The 15715-nt window shown below is 61.1% G+C and overlaps 4 protein-coding genes across 18 annotated transcripts; all 4 read left to right on the plus strand.

Annotated features, from left to right (window-relative positions):
• Nucleotides 1-17: 17 nt before the first annotated feature.
• Nucleotides 18-4676, plus strand: NUDT22 (nudix hydrolase 22). 2 transcript variants are annotated; one of them, XM_027581266.1, is made up of 7 exons: nt 18-845; nt 1213-1311; nt 2014-2111; nt 2250-2343; nt 2660-3330; nt 3692-3784; nt 4628-4676. In XM_027581266.1, the coding sequence occupies exons 1-5, from the start codon at nt 366-368 to the stop codon at nt 2759-2761; spliced, it is 873 nt and encodes a 290-aa protein (XP_027437067.1). In that variant the 5' UTR covers nt 18-365; the 3' UTR covers nt 2762-3330; nt 3692-3784; nt 4628-4676. The 2 variants fall into 2 exon arrangements, with proteins under 2 accessions (XP_027437067.1, XP_027437068.1); XM_027581267.1 differs by lacking the exon at nt 1213-1311.
• DNAJC4 (DnaJ heat shock protein family (Hsp40) member C4) lies at nt 3353-6669 on the plus strand. 3 transcript variants are annotated; one of them, XM_027581270.1, is made up of 6 exons: nt 3353-3784; nt 4628-4721; nt 5192-5373; nt 5461-5625; nt 6322-6408; nt 6486-6669. In XM_027581270.1, the coding sequence occupies exons 1-6, from the start codon at nt 3660-3662 to the stop codon at nt 6667-6669; spliced, it is 837 nt and encodes a 278-aa protein (XP_027437071.1). In that variant the 5' UTR covers nt 3353-3659. The 3 variants fall into 3 exon arrangements, with proteins under 3 accessions (XP_027437071.1, XP_027437069.1, XP_027437070.1); XM_027581268.2 differs by having other exon boundaries at nt 6502-6607; XM_027581269.1 differs by having other exon boundaries at nt 5464-5625; nt 6502-6607.
• Nucleotides 6670-7570: 901 nt separating this feature from the next.
• VEGFB (vascular endothelial growth factor B) lies at nt 7571-11020 on the plus strand. Of its 8 annotated transcripts, none has more exons than XM_027579502.2 (7): nt 7571-7849; nt 8386-8446; nt 8746-8954; nt 9162-9235; nt 9454-9489; nt 9740-9975; nt 10573-11020. In XM_027579502.2, the coding sequence occupies exons 1-6, from the start codon at nt 7790-7792 to the stop codon at nt 9951-9953; spliced, it is 654 nt and encodes a 217-aa protein (XP_027435303.1). In that variant the 5' UTR covers nt 7571-7789; the 3' UTR covers nt 9954-9975; nt 10573-11020. The 8 variants fall into 8 exon arrangements, with proteins under 8 accessions (XP_027435303.1, XP_027435308.1, XP_027435304.1 ...); XM_027579507.2 differs by having other exon boundaries at nt 9841-9975; XM_027579503.2 differs by having other exon boundaries at nt 8746-8942.
• A 1833-nt stretch (nt 11021-12853) lies between these two features.
• Nucleotides 12854-15675, plus strand: FKBP2 (FKBP prolyl isomerase 2). 5 transcript variants are annotated; one of them, XM_027581111.1, is made up of 6 exons: nt 12854-12997; nt 14258-14426; nt 14757-14869; nt 14991-15037; nt 15391-15426; nt 15521-15675. In XM_027581111.1, exons 1-6 carry the CDS (start codon nt 12936-12938, stop codon nt 15580-15582), a joined length of 489 nt encoding a protein of 162 aa, XP_027436912.1. In that variant the 5' UTR covers nt 12854-12935; the 3' UTR covers nt 15583-15675. The 5 variants fall into 5 exon arrangements, with proteins under 5 accessions (XP_027436912.1, XP_027436913.1, XP_027436915.1 ...); XM_027581112.2 differs by lacking the exon at nt 12854-12997 and adding an exon at nt 13245-13527; XM_027581114.2 differs by lacking the exon at nt 12854-12997 and adding an exon at nt 13264-13400.
• Nucleotides 15676-15715: the final 40 nt, after the last annotated feature.

Below are 15715 nucleotides of genomic sequence, written 5' to 3' on the forward strand. Positions count from 1 at the left end.
GTCGGGTGAGTGCCAGCTGGAGGCTTGAGCTTCCGGATCCTGCAAGGGCTCCCGGCGCCCCAGGGGTGGGTGGCAGGACCCTGGTTTGGGAGAAATGGGCATAAAGGGGGTGACTGGACTCAGGACCCCTGGGTGGTAGAGATGCGCGGGAGTCCCAGGGATGTCTGGCAGCCGGACTCTCGGGGCTCTTGCTGGGCTAAGACACTCTATTGCCCAGGGAGTGGTCATGGGGGTGCAGAAGGGCTGGGGGTACCCTAAGGAGGTCTGTGGCAGAGGGGGCCAGCTGCTGGGCCCAAGGGTCGCTGTGGAGCTCTCGAGGTGACAGGCCTGGCTGTGTCCTCCCCCAGAGCTGCCCTGTCCAGATCATGGACCCTGAAGTGTCCTTGCTGCTGCAGTGCCCCCCAGGGGGGCTTCGGGAGGAGCAGGTGCGGGCTGAGCTGAGCCCAGACCACGACCGTCGCCCACTGCCAGGAGGGGACGAGGCCGTCGCTGCCATCTGGGAGAGCCGGCTACAGGCTCAGCCCTGGCTCTTTGACGCCCCCAAGTTCCGCCTGCACTCAGCCATCTTGGCACCCACTGGCTCACAGGGACCACAACTGCTCCTGCGCCTGGGCCTGACTTCCTACCGAGACTTCCTGGGCACTAACTGGGCCAGCTCGGCTTCCTGGCTGCGACAGCAGGGGGCCGCTGACTGGGGTGACAAGCAAGCCTACCTGGCAGACCCTCTGGGGGTTGGCGCCACACTGACCACTGCAGATAACTTCCTTGTCTTCCTGCATCGCTCTCGGCAGGTGGCCGAGGCACCTGGGCTGGTGGATGTGCCTGGTGGGCACCCTGAGCCTCAGGTGAGATGCCAGACTGGGTACAAAGACACAAAGACTCAGCTCAGCTTTGTTTTCCTCATCCCTTAAAGGGGGGGATGGGTGGTGACCTGGTGCTTCTCTGAAAGACTGCCCAGGGCAGCACCTCAGCCTCCCCATTATCCGCTGTTTCAGGCCTGTGGGAAGCTAGGGGATGATGGGGGGTGGGGGAGTGGGGAAGAGAGGACTAGCTGGATCTCTGGTTGTCCATCTAGAAATGGCGAGCCTGGGTCAGGGGATCACCAAGACTCTTACTCTATGCCTAACCAGGCCCTCAGGGCCAGCAAATAATTGGGGGGGGAGGCAGGGTGGGAAGAGATGGGGAACAGGGGCTGAGCCTGACCTCTCCCAGGCCGTGTGCCCTGGTGACAGCCCTCTGCACAAGGACCTCCCTGGGGAGCTGGTGGTGCATGAGCTCTTCTCCAGTGTCCTCCAGGAGATCTGTGATGAGGTAAGTGCAGGGTGCCCCAGACAGGTGGGCAAGAAGGGAGGGGTAGAACATGCCAGAATTCCCCAGGTGTGGGCTGGCAGGAGAGTCTGCAGGCATCTGGCATTGGGAGAAGAGCTTGGATTTGCAGTCAGGCACAAGTGGAGTGGAATTCTTGCCCTGTATCTGTGTGCCTCAAGCTCTTCCTCTTTAAAATAGGAACAATAGGGGCACTTGGGTGGCTCAGTTGGCTAAGCATCTGCCTTCAGCTCAGGTCATGATCTTAGGGTCCTGGGATCAAGCCCTGTGTTGGGCTCCCTGCTCATCAGGGAGTCTGCTTCTCCCTCTGTCCCTCCCCCACACTTGTGCTCTCTCTCTCTCAAATAAATAAAACCTTAAAAATTTTTTTTAAAAACTAAAAAAAAAAAAAAAAAAGAAACAATGGTAAATGTCTTGCCTACTTCCCTCCCCTCCCCCGTGTGTTGAAAAGAGGAGTAAATGAGAGTCCCAGTTACTACAGACTTCTGTTGGGTGACCCTGGGCAAATTGTTCGGTCTCTTGGGTTCTGCTTTCCCATCTGTAATATGAACATGCCCAAGATCTGACATTTTGTGACTCTGGGCACTTGAACTACAAACCGTAAAATGCTGTACAAGGATAATGTTCTTCAATGAGAGGGGCAGGGATGTGGGCAGTGGGCACTGACAGGTGGACCTCCTGTCCCAGGTGAACGTGCCACTGTCCACCCTGAGCCAGCCACTGCTATTGGGCATTGCCCGCAATGAGACCAGTGCCGGCCGCGCCAGTGCCGAGTTCTACGTCCAGTGAGTGAGCTCTGGGGTACAGGGTCCTGCGTCCTGGGATAGGTGGGTGGATTAGGGGAATGGCTGAGGCAGCTGGGGTTCCCCAAGGACCCTCCAGGGACTGAGCACTCCCCAAGCTACTGTCCTGTCCTTTTGCAGGTGCAGCCTGACTTCCGAGCAGGTGAAGAAGTACTACTTGAGTGGGGGAGCCGAGGCCCACGAGTCTACCAGAATCATTTTTGTGGAGACACAGGTGTGAAGTGGCAAAGTGTGTCTTGCTTGGACAAGAAGCTGGTGTTGGGCTTTGCCTAGGCCGGGTGATGCATGTCTGTCTCCCTGGAGCTGGGTCAGATGGGGCTGCTAAATCTCTTAGAGGTCTCCTCCAGAGCCACAAGGTCTCTTTGGGGATGCCCTCAGTCCAAGAGATGGCCAGGAACCTCTTCAGCCTCCTTAACGTGTCTCCCTAGGGATGGTAAAGTGCAGAGGGTTCTGAGGCTCAGGAACACTGGGTACAGCTCCCGCAAGAGACCTGAGGGCTGAATGTTGGCGGTCTTACTTTCTCCCCACAGAGGGTATGGAGGTTGCAGGAGACCGAAATGTGGGTTGAGCTCTGCCCCTCGGCTAAAGGCGCTATCTTCCTCTACAACCAAGTCCAGGGAAGTCCCACCTGAGTCGCCCTAGGGCCCTCAACCCTCGCACAACTTGGAAGACAATAAAGGACTTTATTCTTGGGTTCCATTGGCATCTGCTGTTTCCGTGAGGCAGAGATGGACCGTTGGGAGAGACCTGGGTGGGTGAGAGACAGGACGAGTGTCTTGGGAAACAACAACAACAAAAACCCAGCCTCAGTTTTCCCCTCTGCAAACTGGGATGAGGACCCAGTCGCCTTGCCAGGATGTGGTGAGGGTCCGGGGTGGAAGCTCCTTTATGAAAGATGTCTCGCTGCTGAGTAACAGCCGTGTTCCCGGGACAGAGCGACGGAAGCTGGGTCAAAAGCCTCAGTGAGGGCAGGCAATGTCCCTCCCGCTTCGCGGACGGGCGCCAGGAGTCTTTCCGCAGATCCGCGGGCCTCAACCTCGTTGGGGGGCCCGAGGCGCCAGAAGCCAATGGGTGTGCGGGGTGTGGCCTTCGACGCACTTCCGAACCTTCCGGTTCGGTGGGCGTGGCCTGGGCGTCTAAGCCAATGAGGGCGTGGGGGCGGGGCCTGCATAGGCACAGGAGTTTGGCGGCCACGGAATCCGTAAGCGCAGCGGAGGCGGGGCTTGGCTGGCCCCTCCTTCACCCCCTCCCAACCAAGCTCCCAGGGTGGGTAGGGGGTCCCGGCGTCCCGGCGTCCCGGCGTCTGGGACTGCTTGTCCCCGGACACCGAGACCAGTGTGGGGAAGGGTTCCGGACGCCCGCGTCAGAGGCAGGGACAGGTCCAGGACGCTGGGGTCTGGTCCTGAGTAAAGGAGGCCCCACCGCCCCTGGCTTCCCCAAGGCTGCTTCAGTTTCCCTTCGCAAGTAAACAGGGCCAGACCCTTCCCTTTGGCCCCGGGGTGCTTGAAGTGTGGTCCCATCCTCGTCCCAATGCACAACTCTTTGTGGCCTCCTTTCACCAGCCGCCTGCCTGTCGCCATGCTGTCCCTGTGCCTGTGCCGGTTGTGGCCCCGCAGCGCTCCCATCCGGCTCTTCTCAGCGGCCACCGGGCAGCGGTGAGTCGGGGGCCGGGGGCAGGCCCCCCATCATTCAGTGGGTTTTCGTTGAGGAGGGCCTGCCTAGCTCCAGGCCTGGACCTAGGTACGACAGTTGTGATCTGTCTACTCTGTGTCAAGTGCCTTACAGGCTTGTTGCAGGGAACCCTCCCCTTCACGACTGAGGACACAAGATCAAACATTAAGGGACGACCCCCAAGATCATACAGCGAGTTAAGTGGCAAAAGTGGAATCTGAGTCCGAGCCAAACTCTGCTCTTTTCACGACTGTGGTGGTCGTCAAGCATCACTGCGCAACTCACTGGAGGGGTGGGGCTGGGGGGGTGGCTTACAAAAATGCAAATTCCTGGGCCTTGTTCTGGAGATTCCGATCTGCAGGAATGAACTGGGGCTCAGAAATCTGTTTTTTTTTTTGTTTTTTTTTTTAAACAAGCTTCCTGGGTGTTTCTGCCGCAAGGGGTCTGAGGGCTACACATTGAGATGTTCTGATCTGCACCATACCTGAAATGCTCAAAAAGGGAGGGATGATTTGGAGATGGATCTCCCTTGGCACCAGCCTCAGCTTCCTCACCTCCTGGTTTCTTTTTCTTTTTTTCTTTCTTTTCCTTCCTTTCCTTCCTTCCTTCCTTCCTTCCTTCCTTCCTCCCTCCCTCCCTCCCTCCCTCCCTCCCTCCCTCCCTCCCTTCCCTTCCCTTCCCTTCCTTCCTTTCTCCTTTTCTTTTCTTTCTTTGCTTTCCCTCCTGGTTTCTGAGTTGAGGAGTGTGGTCCAGGGGGGCTGGGAGGGGAGGGGAGGAATATCCTCTGTGTTTCCATAGCCCCTGCAGTTTCTGGCCTATCTCCACAGGTCTGGCCCCAGGAACTACTATGAACTGTTAGGGGTGCATCCTGGTGCCAGCACTGAAGAAGTTAAACGAGCTTTCTTCTCCAAGTCCAAAGAGGTACCAGGCGTCCTAGGTTGGGGGGGGAGGGGTCAGTCTGATTCAGATAGGGTACATTTCAGATTTCCAGGAGTGGAGTTGAGTGGGTCACTCTGGATGATGCCACATTCCCTCAGCATGTAGAGAGTGGGAGGTGCCCCGAGGGCAGAGGTCTGGCTAATTGGGAGGAAAGGTTGGCGGCAGGAGCCAGGGGTTCTGTGTGATGGGCTGGACGTTGTTCTTTTGACCTGCCTGCTCTTGAGAAAGCCTGGACCAGGGCATATAGTGAGAGCTAGGCAGCAGGTGGGGAGGGGGCAGAAGTCTGTGCTTCCTGACACTCTGGCCTTCTAGAGGGGTGGGCAGCCCTGAGAGGGAGGGTACTGTCCAGGCAGGGCCTCCGGGAATGACTTGAGCCTTTGTGGGTGGTTGTTATTGGGATTTCTGTGAAGGGACATGCAAAAAGAGCTGAAGGGAGTCCTGCCCCACCCCAGCTGCACCCTGACCGGGACCCTGGGAATCCGGCCCTGCACAGCCGCTTTGTGGAGCTGAGTGAAGCATACCGAGTGCTCAGCCGAGAGCCCAGCCGCCGCAGCTATGATCGGCTCTGCTCAGCAACTCCTCCGAAGTCTCCGGGAACCACAGCCCATCCCCGGTCTGCTCATCAAGCATACAGGTATAGCCATCCTGCCCCTGGCTTGCCCCACCCCCCAAGGCTCCTGGGGAGCCTCATCCCCCCTTCTTCCTTTCTTCTCCCTCCCAGCAGCTCCTGGGAACCCCCCAGTGCACAATACTGGGCCCAGTTTCATGGTGTGAGGCCTCAGGGACCGGAGTCGAGGCAGCAGCAACACAGACACAACCAGCAGGTGCTGGGGTACTGCCTCCTGATCATGTTGGCGGGCATGGGCCTGCACTACGTGGCCTTCAGGTGCATCCCTGCCTTCCCCCCTGGGGTGACGGGCGGAGGGTGCGGGAAGCCCAGTGTGGGCGGCTTACATCCACACCACCTCTGGGGCCTGTACTTTTGTGTCTCTCAAGCTAAGAATGGCATGAAACTGGCCTCCTGAGCGTCATCTTACTTGGCCAAGGCAGCTCTGCACTCACTAAAGGCTAATGTCATTTTCAGGTTTTTTGGCATTTGAATGTAAATCTTTGGTGCTGGAGCCAACCAAGATCATGCACAAGAAAGAAATGTGTTGTAACTGGGCCTCACCGGCAACCATCCTCACTTGTTGGGCAATCATCTGTCTCCCTGCCACCCTTTTATGCATGCCGTGGATACTGAGGTTCTACAGCAAAGATACCTAAGGGCTGGTGCCCACAGCTAGCAGTTTGCCTAGCTCAGTGATGGAGTTAGATGTATACCCTTTCTAGTCTCCTGCCAGGACGAACACCCTGATGTTCAGAGCTGCTGTCACCACCTTCAACAGGACAGCCAGGGACCTGGGTCACCAGTGGACCCTGGATAAGCCCCAGCCCTTCTGTGCCCCTCTCCCCATGTAGGACAGGCAGTTAGGCAGAGGTCCTCACAGATGTAAAGCTGTGAGACCCCAGAGTGGCATGGATGGCATGGGATGAATGTGGGGGACCGCAGGGATGGGGGTTAATTGCAACCCCGTTGCAGGAAGCTGGAGCAGATGCACCGGAGCTTCATGGATGAAAAGGATCGGATCATCACAGCCATCTACAATGACACACGGGCCCGGGCCAGGTGTGTCCCTGCTCCGTTCTGCCCTCCCTTCAGTGTCCTGGCACCACCCTCCGGGATCCTCCGTTCTGACCACCCAGGTGCTCTCTCCTGCAGGGCCAACAGAGCCAGGCTCCAGGAGAAACTGCAGAGGCAGCAGCTGCAGTCACCCCCGGGAGGCCCGGGGATCGTGCCGCCGCCGGACACAGGCATCCGCCCCTGAGCGGCTCACTTGGATGGGGGCTACCCCGCGGGACTTCTCACTCCCCAAAACTAGTGCAATAAAGTGCTTTTCAGAGCTTGTGTCCGGCTCCTTGCTTCAGGGCCAGCGGCCCCCTCCCGGGCCTCACGGGGAGACGGCACCCCGCCCTCCGGGTCCTGGCGGCGGCGACCCGGGAGCCCGGCCCCCTGGGGGGTGCGTCCCCTTTCGTGTGTGTGTGTGGTGTGTGTGTGGTGTGTGTGGCGTGTGTGGTGTGTGTGGCGTGTGTGTGTGTGGTGTGTGTGTGCGTGTGTGGCGTGTGTGTGTGGTGTGTGTGGCGTGTGGTGTGTGTGGCGTGTGTGTGTGTGGCGTGTGGTGTGTGTGGCGTGTGTGTGTGTGGCGTGTGGTGTGTGTGGCGTGTGTGGCGTGTGTGTGGTGTGGGTGTGGTGTGTGTGTGCGTGGTGTGGTGTGTGTGGTGTGGTTGTGTGTGTGGTGTGGTGTGTGTGTGTCTGGGGTGTGTGTGTGCGGTGTGTGTATGTGTGGTGTGTGGGTGTGGTGTGGTGTGTGTGCGCGCGCGGTGTGGTGTGGTGTGTGTGTGGTGTGTGTGTGTGCGCGCGGTGTGGTGTGGTGTGTGCGCGCGGTGTGGTCTGTGTGGTGTGTGTGTGTGCGGTGTGGTGTGTGTGCGCCTGGTGTGGTGTGGTCTGTGTGGTGTGTGTGTGCGCGCGCGGTGTGGTGTGTGTGTGTGTGTGTGCGGTGTGGTGTGTGTGCGCGCGCGCGCGGTGTGGTTGTGTGTGTGTGTGTGTATGTGTGTCTGTGTGTGTAGGGGGCGGGCCCCGGCGGCGGCCTCGCCGCCCCTTCCCCCGCCCCTCCCCCGCCCCGCGGCCCGGTGGGGAGCGCGTGTCTGGGTCACATGAGCCGCCCGCCCGCCAGCCCGGGCCCGGCCCCCCGCCGCCCCCGCCGTCCCCGCCGCCGCCACCCGCCGCCACCGGCCGCCCACCCGCCCGGCTCCTCCGGCCGCCGCTGCTGCGCTGCGCTGCGCTGCCTGCGCTCAGGGCTCGGGAGGGGGCCGCGGAGGAGCCGCCCCCCGCGCCCGGCCCCCGCCCGCCGCGCCCGGGCCCGCGCCATGGGGCTCTGGCTGCCGCCGCCCCCCGCGCCACCGGGCTAGAGCGATGCGGGCGCCCCCGGCGCGCGGCCCCCGCGGGCATCATGAGCCCCCTGCTCCTTCGCCTGCTGCTCGCCGCGCTCCTGCAGCTGGCCCCCGCCCAGGTACGTGCGTCCCCGACATCCCGCCCGCCCGCCGTGCCCTCTCTCAAGGTTGGCGGAAGTGGGGAGTCGCGGAGCGGCCTCTGCCTCGGGGATCCGCGGGGTCGGGCTGCGGACCGGGGCGTGGCGGGGATCCTGCCAGGGCATCCCCCGGGAGGAGTCCCACCCGCCAGCCCGCCAGCCCGCCAGCCCAGCCCCGGGCCACTCCCCTGCCCCACCCCGTCCCCTGGGTTCGGCCGGGGGCGGAGCCGTTCGGTGCCCGCAGGACTTGGTTCGCTGCCCACCGTGTCCCCTCCTGACCTGCGGCGTCCGAATCAGCCGGGCCCCCAGGCTTGGAGACTAGATGCCACCAACGCTGCCACTGTCGTGGCTGGGGCAGGTCTCAGGTGGCCAGGAGAGAACAGGTAAAACTAGAGTGACCCCAGGAGCCGAGCAATCTGGAAAAATGTCATAGAGGAGTTGAAGCCTTTGGACGACCAGTGCAGAGCCCCGGGGACAGCGACAGGGCGAGCCCTTCCTTGAATGCACCTTGGGTCCAGGTCCCTTCTCTCCTACAGGGCCCTGTGTCCCAGCCTGATGCCCTCGGCCACCAGAAGAAAGGTAATAGTAACAATAACTGCGCTAACCAACACTGACGAGGTTTGTCCGTCATCTTGTGTAACCCCAGCCACTCGCCAAGACTCGAACTCTTATTCTGCCCATTTCGCAGAAGAGGAAATCGAGGCAGTAGGGTTCCTGGGTTCCTGGGCAGGGGAAGGCCGGTTGTGAGGGCAGAGAGACGGCCAGTTGGGGGTGGCTGCGACACAGGAATTAGGGAGAACAGCTTCGGGGGACAGGGGAACCAGGGAGGAGTGGCAGGAAACCCAGGGGGGACTTAACCCTTGTGCATCTGCCCCCAGTGGTGTCATGGATAGATGTGTATACCCGTGCCACCTGCCAGCCCCGGGAGGTGGTGGTGCCCCTGACTGTGGAGCTCATGGGCACCGTGGCCAAGCAACTGGTGCCCAGCTGCGTGACGGTGCAGCGCTGCGGGGGCTGCTGTCCTGACGACGGCCTGGAGTGCGTGCCCACCGGGCAGCACCAAGTCCGAATGCAGGTGCCGGGGCAGGTGGGGTGTGCCCAGCTGGCACGGACGCTGGGGCTCTGGGGGCGGTGGGGCTTGGGGTGTGGGGGCAGTGGCCAGAGCGTTGGCTGGTGGGCGAGCGGTTCTCCCTCCAGCTCATGGAGATTCCACCACCCACCCCCCCGCCCCCCCCCCTTTCTCTCTCTCTCTCATTGTCTCTCACACTGTCTCTCCTCCAACTCTGGAATACAGATCCTCATGATCCGTTACCCGAGCAGTCAGCTGGGCGAGATGTCCCTGGAAGAACACAGCCAGTGTGAATGCAGGTGCCAGCCAGACCCCCGCTTCTGAGCTCACAGAGACCAGGCTCCAGGGACAGGGGGGCGGCGGGCGGCGCCGGGCATTGGCGGCACACCGCAGTGGGGACCAGATTGCCAAGACTCGCACTGGGGTAGGCCTGGGATCTGGGGTAAGACAGTAGGAGGCTTGGCTTTTCTGATCGTCTTGCTCCTCCTTGTGCCTGTCTGCCTCTCTTACTTTTCAGACCAAAAAGGAGAGAGGGTGCTCTGAAGCCGGACAGGTGAGTCTCTTGGGCTCTTGCTGAGATGGGGTTGGAGCCCAGGCCCAGCAGCCAGGATGTAACGTGCGGATGGGGTGGAGGGGGTGGGGGTGTGAGTGTGTCAGGAAGCTGCAGCCCCGTCCCCGCTTTCTCCTCCCACTGTGTCCCCCTGTCCCCTTTGCCTCTGCTCCCCGAGTCTGCGCTCTGGCCCAAGCCCAGCTCCTGGGAAGACTTCTCTTTCCCGCCCCAGACATGTTGCTTCTCCTCCTAGGGCTTCCACTCCCCACCACCGCCCCCAGCCCCGCTCCGTTCCGGGCTGGGACCCTGCCCCCGGAGCACCCTCCCCAGCTGACATCACCCATCCCACTCCAGCCCCAGGCCCCTCTGCCCACGCTGCACCCAGCGCCACCAGCGCCCTGACCCCAGGACCTGTCGCTGTCGCTGCCGACGCCGCAGCTTCCTCCGTTGCCAAGGGCGGGGCCTAGAGCTCAACCCAGACACCTGCCGGTGAGGAGCTGCGGGCTGGCGGCATCTGTTTGGGAAGGCCTCGGGGCTCCGGGAGCGGGTTCGGGGTGAGCCTGTCAGGGAAGGGGAAGCTGCCGAATGTGCCGAACAAATATTTACCAGGCAGCCACCGGGATCAGTGTAAACAGGGTTCACATTCTCATGTGGGAGTCGGGCTTGAGGATACGTGATCCCCGCAGAGGAGGTCAAGGGCTGAGGTCAGGGGCACCCGACTGAGAGGTCACAGAGGCCCGAAAGGTAACATCTGCCTGCAGTCAAGATGAGGGAGACGGCTCTCTAGTTTGTGAAGCTCTGGGCCTTCCTAAAAGCTCCTGTGGGAGACATTTGTCCCACCTTGGGGGCTCTGTGAGAGGCCAAGGGACACCATGGAATCTTTGTCCACCCTTGTCCAAGGTGCTTCTCGCCCCTCCTCCCTTCCACAGCGAGGCCATGGGGTGGCATCATGTGGGCCAGGCCAGTTGGGGCTCGCCAGGAGTGGTAGGAGAGAATGGGGTTCACAGAAGGTAACAAAGGGGTGAATCTAGAGGAGCAGGGGCTGAGCCGTGCCCACATGACCAGACCCCTTCCTCCCTTCCTCAGGTGCCGGAAGCTGCGAAGGTGACACGTTGCTTTTCAGACTCAGCAGGGCCACTTGCCTCACAGGCTGCTCCCCCCCCCCCCCCGCCCGAGGGGGACAAGAGGGCAACATGTTGAGAAGAGCCCAGTCCCAAGATCTCCGCGTGGGCAGAAGCTGCTCCAGGACCTGGGCCTCTCAGAGGACTTCCCAGATGTCCCGGGTCTCTCCAAGGCTGCCATCCAACAGGGTGGGCAGCTGGACAAAGAGATGTTAGGCAGCCCCAGGGGTTGCGGACTAACCCGGGAGAGAAGGGGTCCCATCTCCGTTTTCACCCACCACGTACAAGTGAGCGTCTCACAGCTGGCTTCTCTGTCGCCTCCCTAAGAAGACACCGATCCTCCGCACATACTGGGAGTTGGGCTTCGGTGTGAGAACTGTGAACCCCTGACCCTGATAAAAGAGATGGAAGGAGCTGTCCCTGCCTGTGTCACTGTTTGTCACTGTCCTGGCTGGGGGATTCAGGCATTCTGCGTCACACTGCCTCCTCAAGCCAGAGCTGGTCTTACTCCCTCATTGTGCCTGTGGAGGAAACGACGCCCAAGGTCCCCCACCAGGTCACGGACAGAGCCGGAACTGTGTATTCTTAACAGTCCTGTTGTCACATCCAGGCTCTGTCCCCCCTGCTCATCACAAAGGCTCCTTTCTGGAAGGAGTGGCCAGTGAGCTTGAAGTGGGACCCAGATCTGCTGAATGATCTTGGTTGTCACTGCCCCCTCTCTGAGCCTCAGCTTCCGCATGTGTACACGGAGGGAATGGATGAGTGCTATGGCCCCGGCCTTGGGCTCCAGGAAAGTCAGTATATCTTCACTTGATAGAAAAACCCATCTTCTCTGGTGGGCAGCACTCTATGTGTAAGCTACTTCCTCTAGCTAAACTCTAAATGCACGCCCCTGCCCTATCCCCGCCTCCCTGAAAGGGAAGTACCAAAGGCTGGTGGGCTTGGTTTGGGAGATAGGTCCCCTCACCCCCAAGCACACAGTTTTCTCCACCTTCACCTCCCTTCACCTTGGGCTCCCCTCACCATTCCCTGCTTGGGACTCTCCTGACTTTTGTCTGACCCAGCCTAAGCTCCGCACCCAGCCTTCTGCCTGCAGCCTCCAGTGTCCTGGTGGGGGCGGCGGGGGGAGTGAGGGGCAGACCAAAGGCCAACCTTGGGTACCCAATGCTTACCTTGCTGAGACAGGACATTCAGGGGCAGAGGTTAACCCAAAGTGGCTACCCTAATGGAGGCCTCTGAGGTGGGAGATTGGAGGGCATGGCAGTGAGCTTGTTGGGCCCAAGGCAGGAGTGGGATTAAACCAGAAGAGACAATTCCTGTGATTACCGATTTCAAATCATTTTTCTCAGCTATGCTGTCACTGAAAATGCCATAGCTCAACTGAAGTGAGACAGATGAGGGCTGGGGACCCTAGAGCTGCCCCCTCCCCAGCCCACTCAGTGCTGGACACTCACAGGGCTTTATATGCACCCCCTCGCTTAGTCCTCAATTCTAAGGTCAGCACTGGTGATTATCTTCCTTTTCCAATTGAGGAAACCGGCTCAGAAAGGCTGATGGACCCGGAGATGTGACCCCCAGTTGGCTGTAACACTCAATTTAGGTTTCGTGGCCTCCCAACTACAAGTTCATTACTTCAGTTGAGAGACGTTGACTGTGCACTGCTGGGTCCTGGGGCACCTGAAAATACCAGTCTGGTTGGGGGAACCGGCCCAGCCAGACCACTGCCGTCATGACTCAGCGGTCAGTGTGCGGCAGGTAGAGGCAGGCCTGGACGCCGGCGTGGAGCAAAGGGAGAGCATTACTTCTGGGCCAGGGCCTGGTGGACCACCTCATGGCCGCAATCCCACAGTGGCCCTGCCAGGTGGGTGTTGCCAGGCCCGCGGTACAGGGACTCCAGAGCCTACCAGGCTCAGGAACTTGCTCAAGGTCACATTGCCAGTCAATGAACGGCAGACCCCAAATTCAAACGCAACTCTGAAGCCCAGGCTCTCTCCACTGCAACTAACGAGACTGTGGATCCCGAAGAGGCCCAGGGACAAACGGGAACGCTGTGGGAGAGCCTGGGGATGAAATAAAATGGCGTCTCAAGACCCCCTCCGGGAACCCCTGTCCGCCTGACCTTAATTTCACCTCGACCGGAAGTGCCCAAAGCACTTTAGGAAGTCACTTTCACCTAACCTTACCGATTACCCAGCAACCGGAAGAAGCGCGTCGTCACGTGGTGGCGCGGGGGCGGAGCTGGGGGAAAGGCCGCCCCAGCGGGCGTGTGGCAGCGGGTTTCGCACAGTCCAATGAGGGCGGGCGGCGTGGCCCGGCCTGGTAGCGACGATGACGCGCCTGCGCAGAGGCGGCAGCGCGACTGAGGTTGACTCCGGGGGCGCGGCGAGGAGGTGAGCGGGGGCCACAGCCCGGGCTGGGGGGAGCCGGGGTCCAAGGGGGCAGGCTGGATCAGGCCGGGCAGGAGCGGGCCGGGGCTCCGAGTGTCAACGAGGGATAGGTTGAGAGGAAATTGGGGGTTGGGGTCGGAGCTGTCTGGGGATGCCGCAGGGGGTGGGTTCTCACGCCGCACGGGGCGGAGCCCTGGGAGTCGGGGCGGGACGTGGTACGGAGACGGGTGGAACCTCTGAGCTGGTTCCAGTAGAAGGCGGAGCTCCGGGGCTGGGGGCGGAGCCAGGACAGGTAGGGGGCGGAGCCTGGTCCTTGGAGGAGGAGCTGGAACAGGCGGAAGGCGGAGCCTCGGGTTTGGAGACCGCAGGGGACGGAGCCCAGGCGCTGGGGGCGGGCCTTCAGCCGGTGAGTGGCGTGGCTACCGTTAAGGAAGAGGGGTCTGGTTCTGTCGAGGGCGGGGCTCCAGAGCAGGGGGCGGAACTACGTCCTCTAAAGGGTGGGGTCAAGGAGTCAAGCGAAGGGGTAGGCCCAGGTAATGGCCCGGGGCGTCCACGCGGGGGCGGTCTCCGCGGGGGCCGGGCCTGGGGACGCCGTAGGCCGAGAACTCCCCCAGGAGAGGTGGTATGGGTGGAGCGGGCTCGGCGGCCACCCGACACAGGGCCAGTCTGGGTACCCCGCAGGCCCCCGAGGGCTCAGAGCTGGGGCGGCGCCCCGGGCGGAGGCACAGGCCCGGCCTGGGGGGTGCCTCCAGAGGATCGGGGTTCCCCGGAGCCACCCAGCGGCGATGTATGGGTCCCTCGGGGCAGGCCCCCTGCAGCGGCCGCAGAAGTGTGGGTGTGCTGGGCGGGGGGCAACTGGGTGTGGCGTGAATGGGGTCGCCCGGTCGAGGCAACTGCTGGGCAACCAGATAGGGTCTGGACTTTGCGTAAAGGGACGGGTGGGAATTGAAGACTGGAGCTGGGGACCGGGAGGGAAGGAAGGGCAGGGGGTGAGCAAAGGGGCGGGGCCCTGGCTGCTGTGGCCTCCCCTGATCCCCTCCCCCCGCTGCTGGGGTCCTCGGGCAAGCCCCCTTCTCACTGGACTGGTAAGTGTGGCCGCGGAGCCCTGGGGAGGGGGCGGTGACCCGGGACAAGGGGATCCCTAGGGGCAGGCAAGGTACGGTGGGGGTGGAATTCTCCTGGTACCTGCCCCTATTCCATGCCTTCCCCACCCTACCCCCCTACCACCCCCCCCCCCCCGTCGGTTGGGGTCTGTCCCCGCAGAGACATGAGGCTGAGCTGGGTCCTGACAGTACTGTCCATCTGCCTGAGCGCCCTGGCCACTGCTGCGGGGGCCGAGGGCAAACGGAAGCTGCAGATCGGGGTCAAGAAGCGGGTAGACCACTGCCCCATCAAATCGCGCAAGGGAGACGTCCTGCACATGCACTACACGGTGGGTGAGGGAGTGGAGCATTTGGGGTGGGTGGAGCTTCTGGGGACCTGAGAGGACTTGGAAGTGCGATCCCTCAGCCTACAAGGTGGGTGACCTTGGGCAAGTCCCCTCTCCCTTTTATACTAGTTTCCATAGTTCTATCCTGCTGTTCACTGCCTGATCCCCAGGTTGGCACCAGCAAGCAGTGACAATGTCCTATGAGCTGCCCAAGGCTCTGTCCCGTTCTAGGGCTATGGCTGCCAATGGGGAGCCAGCTTGGGGAGAGCAGCTGGGTGGGGAGGTGTGTCAGAGTGGACCCTCCTCTTCACTGGCCTTCCCATGGTCCCACAGGGGAAGCTGGAAGATGGGACGGAATTTGACAGCAGCCTGCCCCAGAACCAGCCCTTTGTCTTCTCCCTGGGCACAGGCCAGGTCATCAAGGGCTGGGACCAGGGGCTGCTGGGGTGAGTCAGGGGGCCATGGCTGTGGTTGAGGAGGTGGATTGTGGGAGGCAAGCCCCAGGGATGGGGTGGGGGGCAGGGAGCCTGGGTGCTTGCCATGTGCTGAACATGTGTTGTCCTGCAGGATGTGTGAAGGAGAAAAACGGAAGCTGGTGATCCCATCAGAGTTGGGTAAGAGGCCCTTCCTAAGCCTGGAGAGGGGAGTTTGGGTGTGTGTCTGGGGAAGGGTGAAGGCTGGTTCAGCCTCTGCATTGGTCTCTACCCCGTCCATTCATTATATAGCACATGCCTCTTCCAAGTCTAGCTAAGTCCAGCAGTGAGAACAGGGCAAGACCCCTGGGACACTTGATTCTGGTGCCCACCCTCTGCCCTCTGCCGGACCTTTTGTAGGCCCTTCCCGTTTCCATTCCATTACACCTTCTTCATTTCCGGCTTTCTTGTTGAGATGGGCAGCCTGGATGTCTGCAGCACACTCTCCCTTTGCCTGGCTATAGTTCACTATTTCTTTGTGCATCTTTTGACAGGGTACGGAGAGCGGGGAGCTCCCCCAAAGATTCCAGGTAATATACCTTCCTGCCCGCCCCCCCAGGTCCTGCACTCATCTCATCTCCCTGTGGTCCCGGTTCTCATTCTGTCCCCTCTTTTCCCCTGCAGGTGGTGCAACCCTCGTGTTTGAGGTGGAGCTGCTCAAAATTGAGCGACGTTCAGAACTGTAGCGAAACTGGGGAGGGGCAGCGGAGAGGCCCCCATCAGGGACCAGACTGTTTAAAAAAAACAAAAAACAAACAAAAAAAACCCCTTAAAGCCCATGAAGTGAGCCTGTGTGTGTTTGTGGGCCCCAAGAGACTT

Source organism: Zalophus californianus, chromosome 11, assembly GCF_009762305.2.
Source record: "Zalophus californianus isolate mZalCal1 chromosome 11, mZalCal1.pri.v2, whole genome shotgun sequence".
Lineage (NCBI taxonomy): Eukaryota > Metazoa > Chordata > Mammalia > Carnivora > Otariidae > Zalophus > Zalophus californianus.